Source organism: Nannobrachium achirus (genome assembly GCF_963921795.1).
Source record: "Nannobrachium achirus genome assembly, chromosome: 8".
NCBI classification, from domain to species: domain Eukaryota; kingdom Metazoa; phylum Chordata; class Actinopteri; order Myctophiformes; family Myctophidae; genus Nannobrachium; species Nannobrachium achirus.
This window is the reverse complement of record NC_137817.1, coordinates 58,742,394-58,767,406: the sequence shown is the minus strand read 5'-3', so window position 1 is coordinate 58,767,406 and position 25,013 is coordinate 58,742,394. Positions and strand designations below refer to the sequence as shown.

The 25,013-nt window shown below is 44.8% G+C and overlaps 1 protein-coding gene across 1 annotated transcript in view; it reads left to right on the top strand.

Moving 5' to 3' along the window:
* The window catches only part of pcsk7 (proprotein convertase subtilisin/kexin type 7), a gene marked incomplete at its 3' end in the record, with an annotated part of 57,798 nt that overhangs the window by 20,656 nt on the left and 12,129 nt on the right, over positions 1-25,013 (top strand). The window contains exons 6-14 of the mRNA XM_080731109.1: positions 339-429; positions 1,429-1,483; positions 2,185-2,323; positions 3,280-3,380; positions 17,150-17,317; positions 17,670-17,774; positions 18,641-18,743; positions 22,630-22,786; positions 24,142-24,236. Coding sequence (XP_080587235.1) covers positions 339-429; positions 1,429-1,483; positions 2,185-2,323; positions 3,280-3,380; positions 17,150-17,317; positions 17,670-17,774; positions 18,641-18,743; positions 22,630-22,786; positions 24,142-24,236 — 1,014 coding nt within the window. The remainder of the gene's footprint in view (positions 1-338; positions 430-1,428; positions 1,484-2,184; positions 2,324-3,279; positions 3,381-17,149; positions 17,318-17,669; positions 17,775-18,640; positions 18,744-22,629; positions 22,787-24,141; positions 24,237-25,013) is intronic.

Below are 25,013 nucleotides of genomic sequence, written 5' to 3'. Positions count from 1 at the left end.
GTGGGCTGTTAAGACAAATTAATTTTGTTGTTGTGAAGTTCACTTCAATAATAATAATAAGTGTTACTTCATCATCATCATACCCAGAAGTTATGCGGGAAAAAAACTACTTTCTGACCTTGACAGCCCCATACATCCAAACAGAAAATTCCTATCTGATTGCATTAAACAATGTTAGACTACGTTAAACTCGCTTTGACACTCGATTTGCCATTCACTTCATGCATGCGCATGCGCATACCCTCTATAGTAATACAAACGTGTGTGTGTGTGTGTGTGTGTGTGTGTGTGTGTGTGTGTGTGTGTGTGTGTGTGCGTGTGCGTGTGCGTGTGTGTAGGTATCAGAGTTCTGGACGGTCCTCTAACAGACAGCATGGAAGCCATAGCCTTCAACAAGCACTACCAGATCAACGACGTCTACAGCTGCAGGTCAGTCTCATACAGGGATAATAGGTTTCTGCCCCACAGTATTATGCATAGTGGCCCCCCTGGAGTGAGTGTGGAAATATAGTGGTCCTCTGGAGTGAGTGTGGAAATATAGTGGTCCTCTGGAGTGAGTGTGGAAATATAGTGGCCCTCTGGAGTGAGTGTGGAAATATAGTGGCCTCTCCATCGTCAAAGTTGCCCACCTCTGATCTATGCCATCTTAGATTTACGTACAGACCTGTAAGGGGCCGTGTCCTCAGAGAACACCTTTGGTTTTGGCAACGCCAGTCAGTCTTCTGTGCAGTATTTCTATAGAGTAGTGAAGTGTGACGTAATTTACACATCCTACCTGGTTCGCGGTTTTCTTCCCCCATTCTGAATTCCCATAGACCTTTTTCATATCGCGTCATATAAGAACTGTGTTCCAATTATAAACAAACTATCTCAGCGGTTTGACTCATATGGATATGAAGAATCAACTGATGGTGAGAAAACGCTAATGTTACTGTCGCCGAATTAGTTACATTTTCGCTTGAAACAGGCTTTATCAAATATGAGTGACTGACTATCATAAAACACACAGAGCCACCTCGCCGACAATATCGCAAAGACCGTTTGTTTATTTTTGGACCCAATGCTTATATGAAACGATTTTAAGACGACTCAATGTTATTCTCCATAGAGAATTACTTCCTTGGAACCGGGGGATGAGCGAGTCACGTCATGACTTTGTTACTCTATGGTGAAGACACACTGTGTGTGCGCTCCTCTTCCCAGCGCAGAGCATTCAGGGTTTTAAAAGTAAAATACCCCAAGTGAAAGTGATGATCTTCGCCTGCTAGCAAAGTGCCTAGAATCAGAAAAGACATAAAAGGAAATATAACCCCGCCCCCCCCAAGAAATACCCAACGTTTGGGTGCACACAAGTCCATGTGTTTGTTGTGTGGAGATAGCATCATAAAGTATGTGTTCCTTTTAAATCAGACTGTGGTCTCTTTCCAGCTGGGGTCCAGATGATGACGGACACACCGTGGACGGACCTCATCCCCTGGGCAAGGTGAGAGGGAGGGAGGGCCTCTAATGAGGGCCCAGCACTGGTGGAAGAAGTACTCTAAGTTTTAAATAAAAATATCAATACTGCAATGTAGAAATACTCCTACTTAAGTAGGAAGTAATTTGTTTTGGCATCAAAATGTACTTAAAAGTAGAAAAAAGTATAAAGTGCTCATTATGCAGAATGTCCCATTTCACAAGTTTTCAAATATATAAAATGTATACACGAAAATAGCCGATCTGCAAGCCCACAATGTGAGCTTGTAGATTTGCCTATTTTCAAATGGCCGAAATTTATATTGGGCTGATGTGGTTGATGTTTTGAAATAATAATCGACATCTACAAAGTAACCAGTTAAGTAACAAAAAAGGAGAAATACCTACACATTGTACAGTAGAAAAGAAGTACAGCACTTGAGTAAATGTATTTTGTTTTGCCACTATTTAGTGCCAAGCCACATGGGGTGCATTCAATGCTAAAATAAATGTTCATAACATGTGCACATCAATAGACAATCTTTGAATACATTTTTCATACATTTTATTTCCTCTCCCAAATGTTATAATAAAAAATATAAACAGCCTATTTAATTCAAGCTCTCACACTGCTTGTTCCTGGTCCAGCTGTCGGCATTTGAAAAGGCCGGCTAGAAGATTATAGAGAAATTAAATTAAATTGGGTGTAATACATCCTCTCCCCTGCAGGCGGCACTGCAGCACGGCGTGATCGCTGGCAGACGAGGCTTTGGCAGCATCTTTGTGGTTGCCAGCGGCAACGGAGGCCAGTACAACGACAACTGTAACTACGACGGCTACGCCAACTCCATCTACACCATCACCATAGGTAACTACTCCATCTACACCATCACCGTATGATATGATATGATATGATATAGTACTTTATTGTCAGCTCACACTGAAATTTGTCTTGCGACACAGCAGCGACACAGAAGCGACAACATATACAGATCCTTCTCGAAAAATTTGAATATTGTGTGAAAAAGCATCATAACTGACTTCGGAAACTTCCCACTGTTTTCAAACAACTCTTCAGACTTCAGATGGTTGACATTTTGCTATTATAAATCCTTGTTTTGAGTGGTCTCGTGTAATAGTGTAATATTTTGAAATATGGACTTTTGAAATTCATGTTCAATGAGATGTATGCCATAAAAATTCAAAATTTGAACAAAAAAAGGGTTGGAATAATTCACCGAATGTCCAATGTATCTAGAATATATGAAAGTTTCAAGAAATATGACAGTTTCAAATTTTTCGAGAAGTATCTGTATACAAACAATTGACACAATGAGGATTACATACATAAGGATAATACAGGAGCAAGAGCAATGTCCACACCTAGCCTACCGGCCAAACTCCTGATTAAGCCTTAAAGTCGACTGATGGACAAATTACCTTTTTAGCCTGACCTTATTGTATGCTGGAACACCGTATCTCCTTCCTGAAGGCAGCAACCTATATTCTCTATTTTCCACCTGAGTTCCTTTCCCCTCTTATCAGGCGGCCCGGCTGGCCAGGGGGAGGCAGTAGAGACCAGGATCACTGCATGTTTTTTGTGAGGGTACATGCCCTAGCCTAGGGGACACGGGGAGAACATGCAAACTCCACACAGAAAGGCCCTTTCGCCAAACCCCACCTAGGGTGTGGGCACTGATGACGCAGAGGAGAGAACACGCCCTCAGCCTCCCCCGGTGGGAATTGAACCCTGGACCTTCTAGCTGTGAAGTGATAGAGCCACCGTGCCCCTTGATTGATTGATTGATGGGTCATGTGTTTCAGGTGCGGTGGATGAGAAGGGCAGGATGCCGTTCTATGCAGAGGAGTGTGCCTCCATGCTGGCTGTCACCTTCAGCAGCGGAGGAACCAAACTGAGGAGCATAGTAAGGGGGTCATTACATGAGGTCGATTTTTTTGTAGACGATAGTTTTTACTATTGATTCGGCCATTTTGACACACGGAGACGCGGTTTCATGACCCTAACCGATACTTTTCGGAATTCGGCTCTGAAAGTGCATTTCTGCGGTTTCGCATCAGTTTCGCAACGGTGTAATATCGGAATTCGGCCGTGAGGGAGAGTGCGATGATGTCATAGCACCCCCTCCTCTGCTCCCCTTCCCCTGCTGCATATAGTGTCAGTCTGTCAGACAAACCGAAAAAACCCAGAAAATAGCCCAGTGATCTATTAGCACAAACCTCATTTGAAAAATGTCAGGAGTAGTCTATATGAAAGCCTTTTAAAAATGTCTAATTACGCACAAGTCGTCGCACCTGGGCTGGTACCCTAGCTGGCCTGTCGGAGTTGCAACAGCTCTCCTCTCCGCAAAGTTAAATTAAACCATTAGGCTATGGTATTCCATTCTAAGCAAAGCAAACCAATGAATAATGACTATTTTGCGTTCCCCTTTTTCAACTTCTCACCAAAAAATACTGGATTAATTCTTCATGCACCGCGCCACATCACAGACGCAGCGGACTTCAGGTAATGAGTGAGTTATTGTAATATGCTGAGTCTTGCTGACAGACAGACAGACAGACAGACAGACAGACAGACAGACAGACAGACAGACACACACAGACAGACAGACAGACAGACAGACAGACAGACAGACAGACAGACAGACAACATAACTGTCCAGTCAGTCAGAGACTCATCACAAAAACTTCCTCCATATATCCTCGCTCCCTCTCCTCCAGTCAAAGAAATCATGTCGCTTTTTCTCTCCAGTGCGTCTAGCCTCCTCTAAAGGCACGCATGTTGCTTCCAAAGTAGGCAATTTACTTAAAGCCATAACGGAAGGCTATGATTGTGACTTCCAGTGAAATAACAGACTGCCAGTGGCGTATGGCGTCAGTTCATTAATTTATTCCGTTAGTTTATTTTGCGACGGCGACGGCACATCATCCTCCATTGCGCCGCATCTCAGTGCAGTGCGTCAGTTCAGTAAGAGCTAAGGTATGGCAACATGACTGTTGTCTGGTCTTGCACGTGCAAGGCACGCATGCAAGACAGTCATGTTGCCAATACTTAGCAACAGGCATGATGAATTTATTTTAAGAAGTACATTTTATTATTTTCCCTTGTAATCAAGGTGGTAGACTACCATACCCATATGTGCCTCTGTAGGCTATACTCCGTTAGCTGCCTCGCATGGTGCGTTATACTTCTGTGTTGCAGATAGAAGACAGAACTCACTTTATATAGCCCATCCCCGTAGATAATGTCCAGAAATATGCTCCATAGGCTATAAATGTTCCGACCTTCATCTTCCAGGTGACTTTTGTTGGTGTTTCACTTCACCTCGCTAAAAACCTCCTTTTGCGGGACTCATTGAATATGCGAACAGACGATAATAATATGGATTTGGGAGCATAGCCTAAACAATATATATTTTATAGTTGAAGGGTAAATACACAGTATAGGCCTATGTAGGCTGGGAACATGACACATTTTGCTTGAATTCATGCGTTGTCAACTTGTAGTATAAACACAGAAAAACGAACCAACAACAAGGTGTAAACGTGACGTTTTTTGGGTAATAAATCCAAAACGAGACCGGCAGCGTTTCCAATCGTCCTGGTATAAAGACCCCCTAAGAGACACACACACACACACACACACACACACACACACACACACACACACACACACACACAGAACATAAAGGAGAATCATTTAGGATCTGGATATCTTTGCTGACAGGTGTGTGTGTGTGTGTGTGTGTGTGAGAGAGAGAATGGGTGAATGTGTACTGAATGTGAATGTGTAATCGAATTGGGATTTTCTTTTCAGGGCGGACGGTCATTTATTGACGTCACGTGCACGCGCGTGCGCGCACCTCTAGAGGCTATTTAGAAAGAAAGGATGTCAGCAGATCTAATGGTGGGAAAACAATAGTTTTCTAGTCTTAATTACATTTGCATTGTTACTTAAGATTTTATGTTCTACTTTCTTTTAATTCATTTAGAAAATACAGCGCTGCAGTAGGCTAGAGAAACAAAGTTTGCCTTGAACGAATCTCAAACACTAAATATCACAGTAATGGAGCCATGTATGAGAGGACACACACACACACATCGACACATGCACATGCAGTCACAGCTGGAAACCTATGTGTTAAAGTAGGCTATATATCCATTTGAATAGAGGGGGCTTGAGGACGCTCACACATTCACCAGTCACCACTAGAAACCTGTTATGCAAAGTAGTAGCCACTGATTAAAGTATAGCTTGTAGTTATCGCGGATTCACGGGGTGGGGGGTTGTCGCGGCTCTCACGGGGGGTGTGCACGCGTTTACACGCTCGTGCACCGTTTATTGACCACACGGCGTCCGGTCGTGTCCGGCCTCCAAAGCACTACTGTGTATGAACAGTTTGGCAAAAGTACAGCGGTACAGTTAAACAATAATGTTAAAAGGATGACAAATCCCAGAGTTAGGGCTTGTTTCTATTGTGGTCCTGTGTATTCAATTCATCAGTACATATAAAGACAATACTATACAAGAGATCATCAATACTAGGAGCAGTAAAAGTGTATTTACAGATAAAAACAGTGTGTGTGTGTGGGGGGGGGGGGAGGGGGGGTTATTCATTTTGGCAAGCTTGAAGACTAGAAGTCGAGGTCCAGTTTCAAACTGCAGACAGGTGCTCTTTTATGGCTGTTTTCAAGGAGGGTAGGGATGGCTGGTGGTATGGGGGCATTCCACAGTAGAGGTGGCATAACACTAGAATGAATTCATCACCGTGTTTGTGCCGAATCTCTACATGCATTCCATGTATACACATTAGGCAGGTACAGTGTGCAAAAAGTACTGTAAGTGAAAAGTTACCAAAGTTTAATTACTTGCGGCATAGGAGTGCGCAAGTACTGCATTTGGCTACGTATGTAGGTAGGTAGGTAGCTGTGTGTGTTTAAGCCTGTAGCCCAATAAGGGACCAGCATATCTGTCAACAACGTCATAATTAACAGCCAATGAGGGACCAGCATTCCTGGTGATGCCGGTGGTGATGTCACCGGCATCGCCAGTGGTGATGCCAGTGGTGAGCGCACCTCATGGAGCGCTCTGCTGGCTTGGCAGCAGTTCTAGTTCTACAGAATTGGATAAAGTTTTATATATATGTATATATATATATATATATATATATATATATACACACAGTATATCGTCGTTGTCGGGTGAAAACCCTGTATGTCCAAAACCGTTCGTTTTGTGTTTATCATTTTAAAAATGATCTAAAATAGTGAAAATAGCTGATCTACAAGCATCGCGAGGCGTTGTGCTGATCTCTTGCTGATCCTTGAGCCCCGGGCTTTGAGACACTTCAGGCGCTCTGCCTGACCGCATCACAATGTGACATTTGTACCTTTTTTTTTAATCCTTTTCCTGGTGTGTGCGTCCTGAATGGAGCTCCCTGTGGGTTGGTTCAGCTGAGGGGAGCACCAGCTTCCCCTCTCTGCTCACCAGGCACATAGACATCAAAGGGGGGCTTGAGCCCCTACCCTTTTACCTGTCTGTAAAAAGTGCCCTCTCCAGACCATGAATGCAGTTTTTACTATGGTGAAAGAAATGCAAATGCCCTCTTTCCAAATCCATGCCATACCTGAAGGCAGCACTCAAGAGAATTGCCTTGTCCAAACTCTCCTGAACTTGAATGCAGCGTGTTATGTTGAAAGAATTACCCTCTCTGTGTAGAAATCCATGCCGTTACACCACATCTCCAGTATTAACTTACTCATCCTTAGTTCAGTCTGGTATCAAGCACCGACCGCTGCGACGCGTTGTGAGATTGGAGGTCGGCTATTTTCGATATTTTCACCAAAAGGCCCTTTTAGAAAGACCCTGCCTCTCTTAACATTCTCTGCACGTCCCTGGTGCTCACACACACACACAGGTCCCATGGCAGCAAGTGGAAATGAGTCAGCCATGATAACAGCTCCCACCGGTCTGTCTCGTCACACTATGCAGGCCTCTCACCAGTCTCTCTGACGTGACATCATGCAGGCTTGACATGCTTTGATCCCTCGCATCAATCTCCTGGACTAGGGATGGGGACAATAAACGATATTATCGTTTATCGTGATAAAAAAACACAACACAATAATCGTATCGTAGAGATTTAATTCATCGTGAAATCGTCCTCCATCATGCACTGGGATCAATTCGCGTTTTATTTGCCGAGCTGCATATCCGGTACGATTAAACCCTCTATAATTGGTAAAACGTACTTATAATATACATACTTACAGTCTTGTTTTTTAACTCTCTACTTAATCTCTTTGCCAAAAAATAGCTGATCAACAAGCTCACAACACGTTGCGTTGTGAGCTTGTAGATCTGCAATTTTTTGGCAAATGTTCCGCCCCAGGATAATGGCCGGATGTTGAAGATATTTTGATAATCGCGATATCGCAAATTGCGATTTCTTTGTTCAAAATAATCGTGATATGACATTTTCATATCGTCCCATCCCTAACCTGGACAAGAGTGTAGTCCCTCAGCTGTGACACGCTGGCCCTTCTGATAGTGATGTTATCTGGTTCCGATGTCTAGGGCTGTCACAGTATGACATTTTACATGATGATTAATTGTCACTCAAATAATTGCGATTAACGATTTAATTGTGTTTTTGTCGTTGACAATTACATTTCTGTTTGGCTTTTAGGCTTTGAAGTTGCACATGGTAGATATGACACAACCTGAATATACAAAGAAATTACTATTACTATATTTGACAACTTTATACTTGAAAAGAACATTGATAGTGGATATAGCCGATCTACAAGCTCACAACGCGTCATATCGTGACGCGCTGTGAGCTTTTAGATCGGCTATTTCCACGATGATTATGAAAAATAATCGCGAATTTGTCAAATAATTGCGATTAGACGATTATGTTATAATTGTGACAGCCCTACCGATGCCGTGTTCACCGTTTACACTGGCAGCTTCAAAAGCTGCGGTATAGACTAGAGGCTACCATTCATTTTCAAAGGAAGCCAATGTGACATGAAGATATTATACTACGGATGCAAGCTACATGTGATTTATGAGTGAGTTTAACACAGATTCATAATCTTTCAATATCATTCACCGTTCTAAACATCAGTCCAACTTGGTGGCCTTGTGGTTAGCGTGACCGCCTTGTGATTGGGAGGTCGAGGTTCGGGTCACACCAAAGACTGTAAAAATGGGACCCAATGCCTCCCTGCTTGGCACACACTCTGGGCGGCAGGGCATACAAGCAGAGTGGAGCGCGAGCGGTGCGTGGAGCGGAGCGTGACGTTTTTTAGTTGAGCGTGAGCGCGCAACTTTTATAATGGGTCTGAGCACCGACCCTCCTCCGCTTCGAGCCGATCCTGTTGGGGCCGTGCGCCTAATGTTTCCAACAAAACAGTGGCAAGTGGACGGCTCTCCAAGTCTCCATCAAGCCAAGGCTCATTTGTGTTGGGAACACACTGGCAAAGGAGAAAGTGTTTCGGACATGGTAGCAAACTACGTTTTTGACTCTGATTGACGACCCTGAGCGGAGCGTGGAGCTAGCGTGGAGCGAGCGCGGAGCGAGAGATGCGGAAATAAAGTTGAGCGACGGAGCGGCGGGGAGCGGAGCGGCCCGGTGGCCGACCAGAGTGACGAGCGAGTGGGACAAGAGCCCTCTGGAGCGCGGAGCGGCTTTTGTCACCGCTCCACTCCGCTCGTGTGCCCTGCTGGGCGGTAGTGGCTTAGAACACAGAAGGTTCCTGAAGCGTTTCCAGGTCAATCCCTGGCTCCCCCAGAGATATTGTCCAAGAGTCCTTGAGCAAGACTCTGAACCCATAGTTGCTTTCAGTGAGCAGGTTGGTGCCTTGCATGGTTTCCTCTGCCATCGGTGTGTTTGTGAATGGGTGAATGTACGTAATGCACAATCTCTGTATAGTTCCTTGGATAAAGGCGCTATATAAATGCACCCTTTAACATTTACTCATCGTGGACATACTAGCGTCACGTCCAGGGGTTAGGACTTGTACATCAAGCTGCCTCACGCTACAGAAACAGGAGACGGGCTCCTGCCCTTTGAGGCACGTGGCTTACATAAACATTCAGCGAGCTGAGATCAGCATGCCAATATGAAAACAATGCATAACTAACGCCATCTATAATGCATTACCGCAGTAAAACAAAGTGCAGTTATTTCTCACCTTGAGTTCCGGGTATTCTAATGAAGTGAGACTGTGGTTTTATGGCCAAGAGATTAGTGAGAGCAAAGCCCCCTTCATTACATTTAATTACAGTTGATGTTGTAAAACAATGGGGCAGAGCAGCTGTTCAGGACATCTCACACCCATGAGGGAAGCAGAGAGAATAGACGCGGAACATTTGCCAAAAAATAGCAGATCGGCTTTCCAAAGAGATTTGATAGAGTGAAAAAAAAAAATCTGTCCATTTTACCAATTGAGTACCTGAGACGAATAACAGTATAAGTCCATATTAGATTTTTTTTTAATATAGATATTTTTTGATTTACCAGACTGTAAACCACAAACTAGTAATTTTTAATCTGTTAAATTGTTAATGCACTCCCCCCCTCATTTTGTTCAGTTGTCTGTTTTAATGTTATCTGCTCCCTTTGTCTGCTGAATATTGCTTGTACGGACTTATACTGTTGTTCCACAAACTGTTGGAGATATACTGTTTTTGAGCGGTGGTCCCGCCGCTCCTGTGATTCGCTTTCAATATGTTACTGGCTGGCTGGCTGGCTGGCTGGCTGGCCGGCCGTGTATGTCTGTCGCCTGCAGTAACCTCTCCTGACCACACACACAGACCACACACACACACACGTTAAAGGAGGGGCGCTAGTGAGCAGGGCAGGCAGACAACACACTCTCTCTCTCTCTCTCACACACACGCGCACACACACACACACACACACACACACACACACACACACACGGGTAGCAATGAGGGCGCGCACGCGCACACACACACACACACAAACAATGGCGACCGAGTATTTCCCGGTGAACCTAAGCGCAACGGTGTTTATTAAGTTTGCTGGCTGAGTTAGTTATGCAACACACATCCTCACCGGAGCCCCCGATCGCTCGCGTGGTTCCACCGATGGGATTTTATAGTAACGTTCCCACAGTGTTAGTAGTTCGGTCTGGTATCGACACGCCGCGCGACAGTGAATTACCAGCAAGAGACACACACACGGACGGAAATAAGCTTAGTCTTTTCAGGATCTCCTTTTAGTAGACCTTGTACCAGTGAACTGTACCGTCATGAAACTGTACCCTTTCCTATGCAAACTTCTAATAAAGCCTTCAATCGGTGACGGACCCAAGCGGGCGACGATTGCCGTGCGCAACTCGCTCTCAAGGAGTAGCAGCAGCAGCGCACCGCCTTCGGCTCGTCGACACTCAGACACACACGGAAGACAACCACGGTTCGTCCCCGGACCGGCACGCGATGGCCGTGCGTGGAATCCGTAAGAGAGGACGCCGCTACGAGCCTGACGTTGGTCGGGGCTTAAGCTCCACTCGGCCACCGACCGGGTCCTCCTTCCTCCATGGTGCTCTAACACTAAACATGTGGGCCATTGTGGAAGTCCCCCCCCCGTGGGGGGGGACTTGGAAATACGAGGTTTCTGCCCGACAGTGACAATATTTTAGTGATTATGTTATGAGGAAAACGTTGAGATAATAGCCATTTTGGTTAGAACTGACTGAAAACAACTTTTTACAAGTTTAAAATGATACTAAATATATATCAAATACATTTCAAATATTATCAATGTATCTCGAGGCACAACTGGACTGCCGTCACGGCACCCCAGGGTGCCCCGTCACCCACTTTGAAAACCCCTGATATAGAGTACTAGTCTCTCTCCGCTTCTTCCCTCTCTCTCTCTCTCTCTCTCTCTCTCTCTCTCTCTCTCTCTCTCTCTCTCTCTCTCTCTCTCTCTCTCTCTCTCTCTCTCTCTCTCTCTCTCTCTCTCTCCCTCTCTCTCTGCCCCCTCTCAATCTGCCTGTCCCTCTATTTATTTGTTGGGATATGCTGTAGTTTTATGATCTCCACTACATTTCTGGGAAAAGTACAATATTTGTCTTTGGAATGCAGTGGAGTGAAAGTCAAGTATCCAAAAACTAACACAAATACTCAAGTAAAGGGCAGACCCTCAAAAACAAAAGTACTTAAGTAATGTACTCCAGTAAATGTCTTTACCATCGACCACACACATATTAAAGACTTTGATGATGGAGATCAACTCGCTCTCAAACCAATCGGCTTGTGTCGGTGTGTGTGTGTGTGTGGGTGTGGGTGTGGGTGTGTGTGTGTGTGTGTTTGTCGTCGTTTACTGCCGTCGCCGTGGCAATGCCTCTCCGGGCCGTGGGATGCCACAGCCTGGCACAGTGGGGATTGGTTGGTGGCCTTTTGGAGGAGAAGCCCTGCCCTCCCCTCCCTCCTCCCCGCCCCCCCAACCAGAAACCACAGCATGCCTTGCTTAAAAGCCTGGTGGTTTCCACACTGCTAGCCTGCTGGCATTTCCTCTGTGTTGAACCCGGTGGTGGAAAGTAGCTATGTTAGGAAAGGAAACCTCGTATGTCCCAGCAGAGTCCCTCTGAAAGTAGCTACGTTAGGAAAGGAAACCTTGTATGTCCCTCCAGAGTCCCTCTGAAAGTAGCTACGTTAGGAAAGGAAACCTCGTATGTCTCTGCAGAGTCCCTCTGAAAGTAGCTACGTTAGGAAAGGAAACCTCGTATGTCTCTGCAGAGTCCCTCTGAAAGTAGCTACGTTAGGAAATGAAACCTTGTATGTCCCTCCAGAGTCCCTCTGAAAGTAGCTACGTTAGGAAAGGAAACCTCGTATGTCCCTCCAGAGTCCCTCTGAAAGTAGCTATGTTAGGAAAGGAAATCTCATATGTAGGGCTGTCACAATTATTACATATAATCGTCTATTCGCAATTATTTGAGGTAATCGCAATTATTTTGCATAATCGTCATAATCGTCTCCATGTTGAGAAATGTTAATTTATAGTTTCAAACACTTTCAAAAAGTAGTGGAAATGGCAGATCTACAAGCTCACAACGCGTCGCATCATCAATGTTCTTTTTAAAGTGTAAAGTTGTGAAATATGTCCTTCATTTCTTTGTATATTTAGGTTACGTGTCACATTTGCCATGTGCAATTTCAAAGCCTACAAGCCAAACAGAAATGTAATTGTCAACGACAAATACACAATTAAATCGTTAATCGCAATTATTTGACTGACAATTAATCGTCATCTAAAATGTCATAATCGTGACAGCCCTACTCATTATGTCCATCCAGAGTCTCTCTTTTTCTTTTCCTCCGTGTTGATCTGTGACAGATCTGATCTGGTCACTTGACAGTGCAGTGTGAACAGTCGGGCCAAAAGATCAGATTTGAGAAACAAATCAGATTTGACTGCAGTCTAAACTGGGTCTTTGACACACAGGGGCCAGGAGTCAAAGCGGTGACTGCCAGACAGTCTTCTCTACAGCAGGGGTCTTCAACGTTTTCAGGCCAAGGACCCCTTAGTTGAGAGAGAGATGAAGCAGGGACCCCCACAACCTTTTCACAGATTCCATATAGTTTAATCGTTCGACAGCATGATCATCAGTGTATTTTGGATTCATGTCAATTAATGTTTTCAGATATTTAACCGCTTGAACCGTCAATACTTAATAAACTTGATCTTTCATTCTGTACTTAGTCTGCTCTTTTTCCCCTCCACACCAAACCTCTTTGTCAAAAATAGCCGAGCTACAAGTTCGAGCTTGTAGATCTGCTATGTTTGGCTAAAGTTATCAAAATATGGACACTAGGGTTCAAGTGGTTAATATAAAAAAGGGGAAAATTGTTTCTATCACACAAAGATTTGGAGGACCCCCTGTAGTAACTCTGAGGACCCCCTAGGGGTCCCGGACCCCCTGTTGAAGAACCCTGCACTACAGTCTCTACTGGTCTACGGTCACTCCTGTTCTGGTGTTAGTTATTCACAGTAACTGGACACCAAAACCCTGACGCACTTCACATGAAAGTTAGAATTTATGGCAAGCTGTCTGTCTTAACCATGACGGTGAATGATTTTTTCTTTGCAAAAGTGCTGCGTCATTCTTTATGGAGATGTATTACATCTGCACGCACGCACGCACGCACGCACGCACGCACGCACGCACGCACGCACACACACACACACACACACACACACACACACACAGCGAAAGTAGCAGTTAAAATATGGAGAAAAGAGGTTTCTGCCTGACTGTAACTGTTATCTTATGAGGTTGTCCCCAGAGACAGCTGGGTCACTGTCACATAGAAACCTGGTATCTCCAGTATGTCACACCTTTTACGGTTTCATTTTTCTTTGCATGACGATGGCCAAAGTGGCGGGAATGAATGCTGTTACTGTATTATGTTATGGGTTAACGGAGTAACCCAACCAGTTAGTTTTGCACGCACATGATCACTCGTACATGATCACACTACAACAGTGGTTCACAACCTTTTCAGGCCACGACCCCCACAATAATCATATTTTAACTGGGGACCCCCATCCTGTCAAGCACTTGAAATTGTATGAGTTGGCATTACATTTAGTTTGACTCGATCTGTTCCATTGTGAACGACACCTCGCGTTATGAGGCGTTGTGAGGTTGTAGATCTGCTATTTTCACAATTTCTGCCTCTAATATTTGTCAATTTTGCCAATGTACAAAAAATGTCTTAAAAGTCCTTAAATTGTCACTTTAGAAATGTCACTTTAGAAATGTGCAGATTAAACTTTATGTTGATTTGTTTACTGTTGAGTGAGAAAACAATGTTGCACATTAAGCCAATCATCTGGGGACCCCCTGGGGGTCCCGACCCACAGGTTGAGAACCACTGCACTACACTACAATGTCGCACAAAATCAGCAAAAGTAGGGATGCACCGATATGGAAATTCTTGGCCGATACCGATGTTTAAAATAACAAGTTTTGTTGGTGTTATTATTTCCCCTTTTGGGCCAGGGAAACAAATCAACATTATCAGAAATAACTCTTCAGAATCTACTCTCTTGGTAGGCTGCAAGAAACCTACACACCAATATGGCCAGCGCAAAATGTATGCTTATCAACAACAGATCAAACATCAGCTACTGCCATCGGTTAATGTCAGCTTGTGTGCGTATGTGCGTGCGTGCGTAACATTACACATTGTTCTTTGAACTGACGCTGCGTTCCTGACTCAGTGATCCAGACAGAACGATGCTGATAGACTGAATAAGACTCTAGTGTTTTTCCTCCCCTCTCTGTAAAGTTCAGGTCCCCCGTAAATATGTCCTCCTCTCCTATAATCTCTCCTCACCCCTCTCCTCTCCTCCTCTCCCTCCCCGCACCTTATTCTCACCGCCTGTCTGTCTGCGTCTGTCTCTCTCTCTGATGTTATCATCACATCAAGCCCCTTAATTCTCTCCCTGCATCTCATTCTGTGTGTGCGTGTGTTTGCGCGAGAGAGAGAGAGTTTGTCCTAAAATTCTTGAACCGTACCATAGGTCGTACCCCTAAATACTTCCCCAGATTCTTTCCTTGGATCATGATGCAACTCCTGATTTTCTGTGACCATTTTTGGCCCATTTGCTGGCATTTGCACCAGACTAGATGTTTTGCGATTTCGTCAAAGCCCACTTTTTGCGGTGCCATGGCATTGGTCCCAAATCTCATTGCTCCTACATCCCATTAGTCAGAATCTGGTGATGTTAACCTGGTGAAAAATACTATGCCTAAACCTAAACCTAACCTCAGTAAAACTATGCCTAAACCTAACCCAAACCCTAACCTCAGTAAAACGATGCCAAAAACCTAACCCTAACTAAATTCGGACTAAAACTTAGCCTCTATTCCCTCCTGTTCAGTGTGACTGACTGGCAGTGTGATTGAGTTCACTTTGTCTACAAGCTACCATTTTGCTTCCTAACTGTCAATAGTTTTAGCTAGAGGACCACTGTGGAAGCCCTTCCAGGACCGCTGGGGGGGTCCCGGACCCCTCCTTGGAGAACCAACGACTGCAATAGCCCTTGTCCAAACAGTGTCAGACTGGGAGAAGCAGCACTAAATATGTTAGAACTCTGTGACGCCAGAGCCAAGGCCTCCAGTCACTCTGCTCTGGTGACTGTGATGGACTGTTGGTGTGGGGAAGAAAACTCTTATCTCCATATTCTAACATTTTGTTTTATTTTTCTCCTCTAAATCAATGTGCTACTTGATCATACTACAGTGTCACACAAAAGCATCAAAATCATCTGATCTACAAGCTCCAAGCGCGTTTTTATGATTCGTGCCGTGTTCAGAGTTAGCAGATCTTGTAGATCTGCTACTCTAAACACGACACGAATCATAAAAAAATCGCGTTTAGAGCTTATAGATCTGCTACTTATGCTGCTGTTGAATTTTAAATCCTGAAAAGTACCAGTTTTGGACATAATGAGGTTTACACCCGACATTGCCGTCAATGTAATGTAAACTCTGGTCTGTGTGCGCGGATGCGTGTGCACATACGTAAGTTCCAGTGTGTGTAACCCAAGCTGGTGTTGGCTCCGGTCGGTTGCCTCTCCATCAGAGAGTGTTTGTGTCTTGGTGACTGGCCAGTTCTAGCACCTCTTTAACTGGCTTTCATCACCGTCCACTGGAATCCTCGTACGTCCAAGAGACCATAACTCTGTTCAGGAAAGATGGTCATTTGTGTGTGTGTGTGTGTGTGTGCGTGTGCGTGTGCGTGTGCGTGTGCGTGTGCGTGTGTGTGTGTGTGTGCGCGTGCGTGCGTGCGTGTGTGTGTTTTAAAAAAAAAAAAATCGAGCCGGGCCGCCGGCCGTCATCTGTTTACACGGCCCGCGAGAGCGTCGCGCCGCCGATATTTGCCATCCACTCCAATGCAATCCAGGATCTTTAGAGCTCATTTGAAAAAAATGTTACTTTTGAGCTATTTACATTGTTCTTGTATGATTTATTTATTTAATTCAGTTGTCAGTTTGTGAATTTAGCCAATAAACCAGAGAGGAGGGGGGGGGTTGAATAATTTTGAGAACAACCGTAAAACTTGCACATTTTCAAAGATGGTGAAATTAGAACGGCTAGTTTGCATTATTCTCAGACAACACTCTTATCTTGTACGATTAAGTAGGGCATTAATTTACGCAATGAACATGAAAAAAGGTTTTAAATGTGGAGATACAAGGTGTCATGGCCGACGTTGGTGGTTTGATGCCTGGCCAGTGGCATCACCTCTTCAGTTGGTCAGGTTTTGAGAGCTTTCCAGAGCTCGCACCTCTCTGACTATGTTTGGGCACGTCTCCACCAGGCCTGTCTGTCACAGCAATTATTCGGCATGATAATAATCGTTAAGGGCTGTTCAGTGTTCACAGTTCACCCTGAGCACTGTAACGATAATTGTGTTTTTGTCGTTGACAATTACATTTCTGTTTGGCTTTTAGGCTTTGAAGATGCACATGGCAGATATGACACATAACCTAAATACACAAAGAAATTACTGACTTATTTGACAACTTACTACTTAAAAAATAACATTGATAGAGGAAATAGCCGATCTACAAGCTCACAACGCGTGAGCCTTTCTTTGACCGCTTGTGTGCGCGTGTGTCTCTAGGTGACGTCAGACTGGTCCATGCAGCAGGGTACAGGCTGTACAGACGGACACACGGGCACCTCGGCCGCAGCGCCGCTGGCCGCCGGCATGGTGGCGCTGATGCTGCAGGTCAGACCCTGTCTGAGCTGGAGAGACGTACAACACATCATCACCTACACTGCCACCAAGGTAACCCTCTTTCTACACCAGTGGTTCTCAAGCTTTTCTGGCCGTGACCCCCAAAATATTCTATTTTAACCCCCACCCTGACAAGCACTAAGAGTTGAGGCATTACATTTTGTATAATACAGTTAGTTCTATTGTGAAAATAGCCGATCTACAGGCTCACAACGCCTCACAACTCCAAGTGGCCATGACCCGAGGGCAAGTAGAACTTGACCTGTACTTGCCCGACAGGCAAGTGCCTCTGAGCTTAGAGTCAATGCATGTTATTATTATAATTTTTTTTATGTGTATGTGTGTGCGTGTGTGCGTGTGCGTGTGCGTGTGTGTGTGTGTGTGTGCGTGCGTGTGTGTACAGTATGACAGCAGTGCAGACTGGATGCAGAATGGAGCAGGCTTCCATCACAGTCACCAGCATGGATTTGGTCTCCTCAATGCCTGGAGGCTGGTCAATGCTGCCAAGGTACACACGCACACACGCACGCACGCACGCACGCACGCACGCACGCGCGCGCGCACACACACACACACACACACAGTTTAACGATTGTTTTATGTCCACACAGGGAAAGCATACATGGACACAAATATGATAGGTGTACAGGGTTCCCACGGTCATGAAATTCCTGGAAATATTTTGAAATTAGAAAAATATTTTTCCAGTACTGGAAAAGTTTGGGAATTGATCAAGGGTCCCGGAAGGTCCTGGACAAAAATATCTATGCATTGTTTTTGGTTATTGATTTTGTTAACTCATTTAACTTGTGGCGTGGGCACGTGCGTCACGTGTCCATCATGCATGATCCGCATGCACGCCACGGCCCGTTCGCAGCGTGCACGCTTTATTTTTGCTACACTGCCTGTCTTTGGGCATAGGAGTAAGCAACGTGTTATTGCGCTGAATTGTTGTTATATAGTCCTGGAAATTGGCTTAAATATTCTGGAAAAGTTTTGGAAAAGTTTTGGCAATTCATTGGTAAAAATGTGTGGGAACCCTGGGTGTAGTAGTATAAAGGTTACATTCCCTAACTCATGGATACGTCCTCGTAAAACAACTCACATCACGTCACTCACAACTCCATGGGCACAAGTAGCAGCGTCTCCACCATACAGTATATGGCAGCGGAGACGGCTCAATACTTTAAGCAGCAACCAGTGTGTGGTTATAATGTCCTAGGCTGGATCACCAGAGTAAACCGGGTTGTGTACTGCCAATTACTGTTCAGAAGAAATCACTATTATTATTCTCTCTCCCTCACCCTCACCCTCTCTCTCTCTTTGTCTCTCTCTCTCTCTCTCTCTCTCTCTCTCTCTCTCTCTCTCTCTCAGGTGTGGGAGGCGGTACCATTCCTGGTGTCCTATCAGAGTCCAGTGATGAAGGAGGAACACCTCATCTTAACCTACCCTGACAAGCTGCTCCGCACCTGGAACGGTACTTAAACCTGTCTGTCTGTCTGTCTGTCTATATCTATCTCTATCTCTCTCTCAATTCAATTCAAATGGCTTTATTGGCATGTAGTCAGGGACCCACAAGCCCAAAAGCTCAAGGAATAGGGGTGATACCTGTGACGTCTTGCCGTACTTTTTATTTCTATTTTATCTATTAGTTTGGTCATTAAGGTCCACAGAATGACAGGCCTGCTCTGCCGGAAACATCGCGAAAAAAGGTTATGGCCATTTGTATATTCACTGTCCCATCGACTTCACTATACAGGAAAAGAAAAATATTAAAAAAAGAAAATAAATGTGCTTTAAGTAGCATGTGAGGGGTCAAAATAGGGGTTCTTCATGATTCTGAATCCATTGCAAGCATTTGTTTGCATGAAAAACATTCCTAGGGCAAAATATCGGCCCCCCAAAACTATGAAAAGTGAAGATCTTTTGATGACTCATCACTTTTTACAATTTTGGGGGGCCAAAATCTAGCCCAAGGAATGTTTTTCATGCAAAAGAAATGCTTACAATGGATTCAGAATCATGAAAAACCCCTAGTTTGACCCCCCACATGCTACTTAAAGCACATTTATTTTTTGTATTCTTTTCCTGTATAGTGAAGTCGATGGGACAGTGAATATACAAATGGCCATAACTTTTTTTCGCGATGTTTCCGGCAGAGCAGGCCTCTCACTCTGTGGACCTTAATGACCAAACTAATAGATAAAACAGAAATAAAAAGTACGGCAGAACATCACAGGTCCTCTCCCATTATCAGGGACTGGGTCCCTGACTAATGAGAAAACATACGTTTACATTGCCAAAGCTGAAGTGTACACAGTACAATACAATCGATCATTATAATACAATGACAATAAAATATGTACAATTGAAGGAAGTGAAGCAATTTTCATGTATGGATGTTACTCAATGCAGACAGTGCAGGGATATACACACCAGTAAGACTCCCTGATCGGTAGATAAGCTACCGTCACGTCGCAGATTATGTGTGCCGCTTTGCGTGATTTTAGGGCAAATTTGTAGGAGCAGTGTCCAAAAATGTGTTTTGCAAAAATCGGGCCTGATGGTGGCAACAGAAGAGGGCCATGTGAGAAATGGGGGTGGAGGTTGTGATTTGGCAGCCAAGGAGTGTGTGTGTAAAGTTTGGCATGGATAGCGGCAACGGTGGCGGAGATAAGAGTAGGGGCAAAAGTGTGACGTGACAGAGGGACAGCCAGTGGAGCTTTCCATAGTAACTTGCGACCTGATGGTCGCTACAATGATTAGTAGTTTTAAGGTGGTTGTGTTCCATTTGATATCCTTCTCCTATCACAGCAGCATCTTGCTGCTGTGTTTTCACATTGTTGTACTTCCAAATATGGGAGTTTATTTTTTAATTTTTTAATCATTGGTCATGTTTTCAAACTTTCCTTGGGTGGTTATGATCCGTGGTCAGTAGTATGTGTCTCTGATGTCTTGGCACAGTGGACAGCTTCCACTGTGTTTTGTGTGCAGTGGGTGCAAAGTCTTTTTTTCCCCTAGGGAGCCAGGTATGCCTGTGAGTGACGTTCTTTCTCGATCGCAAGACTTTGCTCACTGCCTCTCTCTGTCTGTACCCAACTGTCAGCCAGCCTCCCTTTTTTCTGTGTGTGTGCGTGTGTGTGCATAGAGTTAACAGTACAGAGTTCATATCCAGCCCCTCCTCCCTCCCTCCCTGCATGTCCTTATACGGTCATGTTCTCTGCTCTGTGAAGCTGTCTGACACATCCCTGCTCTCACTTCATCCGTCTTTCTTTCTTAAAGATTGAAAGAAAGACTTAAAGGTTTGTGGGACATACAGTATGTACAGTATGTCTTTCTTTCTTTCTTGTGTTCTTTTTACTTTCTTTCTAGTTTCTCAACTCTCCCTCTGATTCTCCCTTGTGTAATCGCTCTCACACGCACGCACACACGCACACACACACACAGTGACCTCATCGCGATATCCACTCATCTGTCTTTTATTGCATCTCTGTGGTCAGGAGCACTGCCAGAGACGCGTGTGTGCGTGTACTTTATGTGTGTGCCATTTGCCAGTGGCAGGCAGCGTGCATTTCCACATAACGGTGTGTGTGTAGAACATATAATTCAGGGCTGTGTTCATGCAGCAGTTTGTCAGGAGACTCAGAGTTAAACTCTTAACTCTGCTTCATTCATTCCAGCAACGGAAAAACGTAATCTCAAACACAATCGCCCCACCCTGACAAGCACTTGGAATTGTAGGAGTTGAGGCACTCCATTTACTTTTGACTCGTTCCCACAGATAAATATCATGAAAATAGACGATCTACTGGCTAATTTTCCAATTTATGCTTCTTTCTTATATTATTTCACAATTATGGGGAGTTTCAGGCGCCCAGGGGCAGCACAGCAGTTAATTTGATGGCCGGCAGAATCTCCTACTGAGTCTCCTATTGGCCGATGAGCCACTCATCATATGATTGGCTGTCTCAACTTGGCTGCTATTGTTTACAGCGTTGGTTCTCAACCTTTATTGGCTGCGACCCCCAAAATATGATATTTTAACTGGGGACCCCCCACCCTGACGAGCACTAAGATTTGAGGCATTACATTTTGTATAACACGGTTCTATTATGAAAATAGATCTACATGCTCACACCGCCTCTCATCGTGAGGTAGTTTATATTTTCACAATTTCTGACTCTAATATTTGACAATTTGGCCCATGTTTAATTTGTCATTTTAGAGGTATTAAAAAGTCCTTCAATTGTCACTTTAGAAATGTGCTTAAACCCTCAATACACTTAAACTTTATGTTGGTTGGTTTACTGTTGAGAGAGAGAAACATTGTTGCACATTAAGTTAATCATCTGGGGACCCCAAAGAATAAGTTGGGGGTTCCGGCCCACAGGTTGAGAACCACTGTTTTACACAATGAATGGTTCATCCGTGTGTGGACCGACCCTTACACCATGACAGTTCTAGATGGACCCACACGGACCTGTTAGGCTCCATTTGTACCCTGTCACCGTTAAATAAACACAGAGGATGTGTATACACTTTATATGTGTTCTCCCTGGGCGTGTGTGTGCGTGCATGCGTGCGTGCATGCGTGTGCGTGCGTGCATGTACGTCCCTACATGGTCAGGGAGGACCGGGGAGACCCATTAGCAGAGCAGCAGGAAATACCAGCAGCTGTATTGGAGCAAAAAACCTGGAACTGGAATACCAGCTACACTTACTGAACTGGAGCACAAAACCTGGAACTGGAATACCAGCTACACTTACTGAACTGGAGCACACAAACTGGAACTGGAATACCAGCTACGCTTACTGAAGTGGAGCACAAAACCAGGAACTGGAATACCAGCTACACTTACTGAACTGGAGCACAAAACCTGGAACTGGAATACCAGCTACACTTACTGAACTGGAGCACAAAACCTGGAACTGGGGGGAGGCAGTTGAACTGTAACAATGGATACAATGGATGGATGGATGAATGGATGGTGATTACTATGGCAATGTCTGAGGGAAGGGAGAAGAGTCTAGGACAGTGGTGCCTAAAAGTTAGATTGTGATCTACACTGTACAGTACCGGTAGATCACAGTGGCTGTGCATGTAGACTAGCCTCGCAGGCCATCCGGAGCTTGTTTGCGTCGAGGCGACGTTGCGCTCGTAAGCAAGGAAATATTTCGTTTTTTTTTTTTACTTGGGTCAATGTATTAATTTATTTAGTAAGTAACCGTGCAATAAGCGTCGCGTCGGTGGCATATCAACCTGTCAGGCTCCTATCACTCGATAATGACCGCTGAGCGAGATGTTATCCCTTACATATTCGATTGTGTGAATATGTTTTTTTCCTTTTCTTTTTTTTTTGCAGTGAGCACCGCCGACCTGAACGAGTCGGGCATGCAGACCCTGGAGCACGTGTCGGTCACCCTGACCATCAACCACCCGTGCCGTGGGAACGTGGAGATCGTGCTGGTGTGCCCCAGCGGCATAACCTCCCTGATTGGTGCACGCAGAGTTGTAGACAGGTACACATCACCTCTGATTGGTGCACGCAGAGTTGTAGACAGGTACACATCACCTCTATGATTGGTGCACGCAGAGTCGTAGACAGGTACACATCACCTCTGATTGGTGCACAGAGTCGTAGACAGGTACACATGTCACCTCTGATTGGTGCACAGAGTTGTAGACCGGTACACATCACCTCTCTGATTGGTGCACGCAGAGTGGTAGACAGGTACACATCACCTCTGATTGGTGCACAGAGTTATAGACAGGTACACATCACCTCTGATTGGTGCACAGAGTTGTAGACAGGTACACATCACCTCTGATTGGTGCACAGAGTTGTAGACAGGTACACATCACCTCTGATTGGTGCACAGAGTTGTAGACAGGTACACATCACCTCTGATTGGTGCACAGAGTTGTAGACAGGTACACATCACCTCTCTGATTGGTGCACGCAGAGTTGTAGACAGGTACACATCACCTCTGATTGGTGCACAGAGTTGTAGACAGGTACATATAACCTCCCTGATTGGTGCACGCAGAGTTGTAGACAGGTACACATCACCTCTGATTGGTGCACAGAGTTGTAGACCGGTATATATAACCTCCCTGATTGGTGCACAGAGTTGTAGACAGGTACATACACACACATACACACATGACTTCGTTCATTGGGGCACGCAGTCGACAGGTTGAATCAGTTCAATTTGATTCCAGTGTCAAATCACAACAAGTTGTCCGCAGTTATACAGTGTGCTACAGAGGTACTACAGGGGGGCACACATCTTTGGGTGATAGGGACTTTTGGTTTTTCTTGTTTCATTTTTTAATTTTTTATATTGGGAACCCTAAGCATCCATATATTTGCAACTAGGGATGGGACAATAATCGTTAGTATCGTTTATCGTGATAAAAAAACACTCATAATAATCGTATCGTGTAGATTTACATTTATCGTGAAATTATCCTCCCTCGTTTTTTGTTTATCTTTAAAAAATTCTTTGGGAAAATGGAAACAATTAAATACAATAAAATAATATTAAAAACAAATGAAAAAAGTTATCGAAAAAACACGGCCTGCTCACGTATTAGGAGGGTAGTATGAGTCAGAGTCACCAGAAAAAATAATAGGTGTTTTTAATGAATCTATCATGGTTAACGTGTTTTTGAAAGTGAAATATCCCTTTAACGTGTGTGTGTGTGTGTGTGTGTGTGTGTGTGTGTGTGTGTGTGTGTGTGTGTGTGTGTGTGTGTGTGTGTGTGTGTGTGTGTGTGTGTGTGTGTGTGTGTGTGTGTATCATGGTTAACGTGTTTTTGAAAGTGAAATATCCCTTTAACGTGTGTGTGTGTGTGTGTGTGTGTTTTCCAGGGACTCCTCAGGGTACCAGGACTGGACCTTTTCCACTGTGCGCTGCTGGGGGGAGCGAGCTGAGGGCCTTTACAGGCTGCAGATATCTGACCACAGTACGTCACACACACACACACACACACACACACACACACACACACACACACACACACACACACAGTGACAGAAGCAGCATTGTTTAGGGTGTTAGTAATGACAAGGGGATGTCAGGGATTGCAGGTTCTGTCAGCACGACAGCACTATGGACACACACTGCGGTGTTGTGTCCATACACACAGTCAGACTAGAGGAGAAGAGTCAGAAGGCCTTTATTTTTTTGGTTGGAGGGCAGTGTTTTGTGTCCGGTGTTGGCATTTCACACGATCTGCCCCATTGGCTCCTAGTTACTGCCCCATTGGCTCCTAGTTACTGCCCCATTGGCTCCTAGTTACTGCCCCATTGGCTCCTAGTTACTGCCCCATTGGCTCCTAGTTACTGCCCCATTGGCTCCTAGTTACTGCCCCATTGGCTCCTAGTTACTGCCCCATTGGCTCCTAGTAACTGCCCCATTGGCTCCTAGTTACTGCCCCATTGGCTCCTAGTTACTGCCCCATTGGCTCCTAGTTACTGCCCCATTGGCTCCTAGTAACTGCCCCATTGGCTCCTAGTAACTGCCCCATTGGCTCCTAGTAACTGCCCCATTGGCTCCTAGTTACTGCCCCATTGGCTCCTAGTTACTGCCCCATTGGCTCCTAGTTACTGCCCCATTGGCTCCTAGTTACTGCCCCATTGGCTCCTAGTTACTGCCCCGCACAGAGTGCACAACACTGATGTTGGCCTGCAAAGCAACCAAAGCTATGGGTGGCACCTCCATATAGGGCTGTCACAATTAT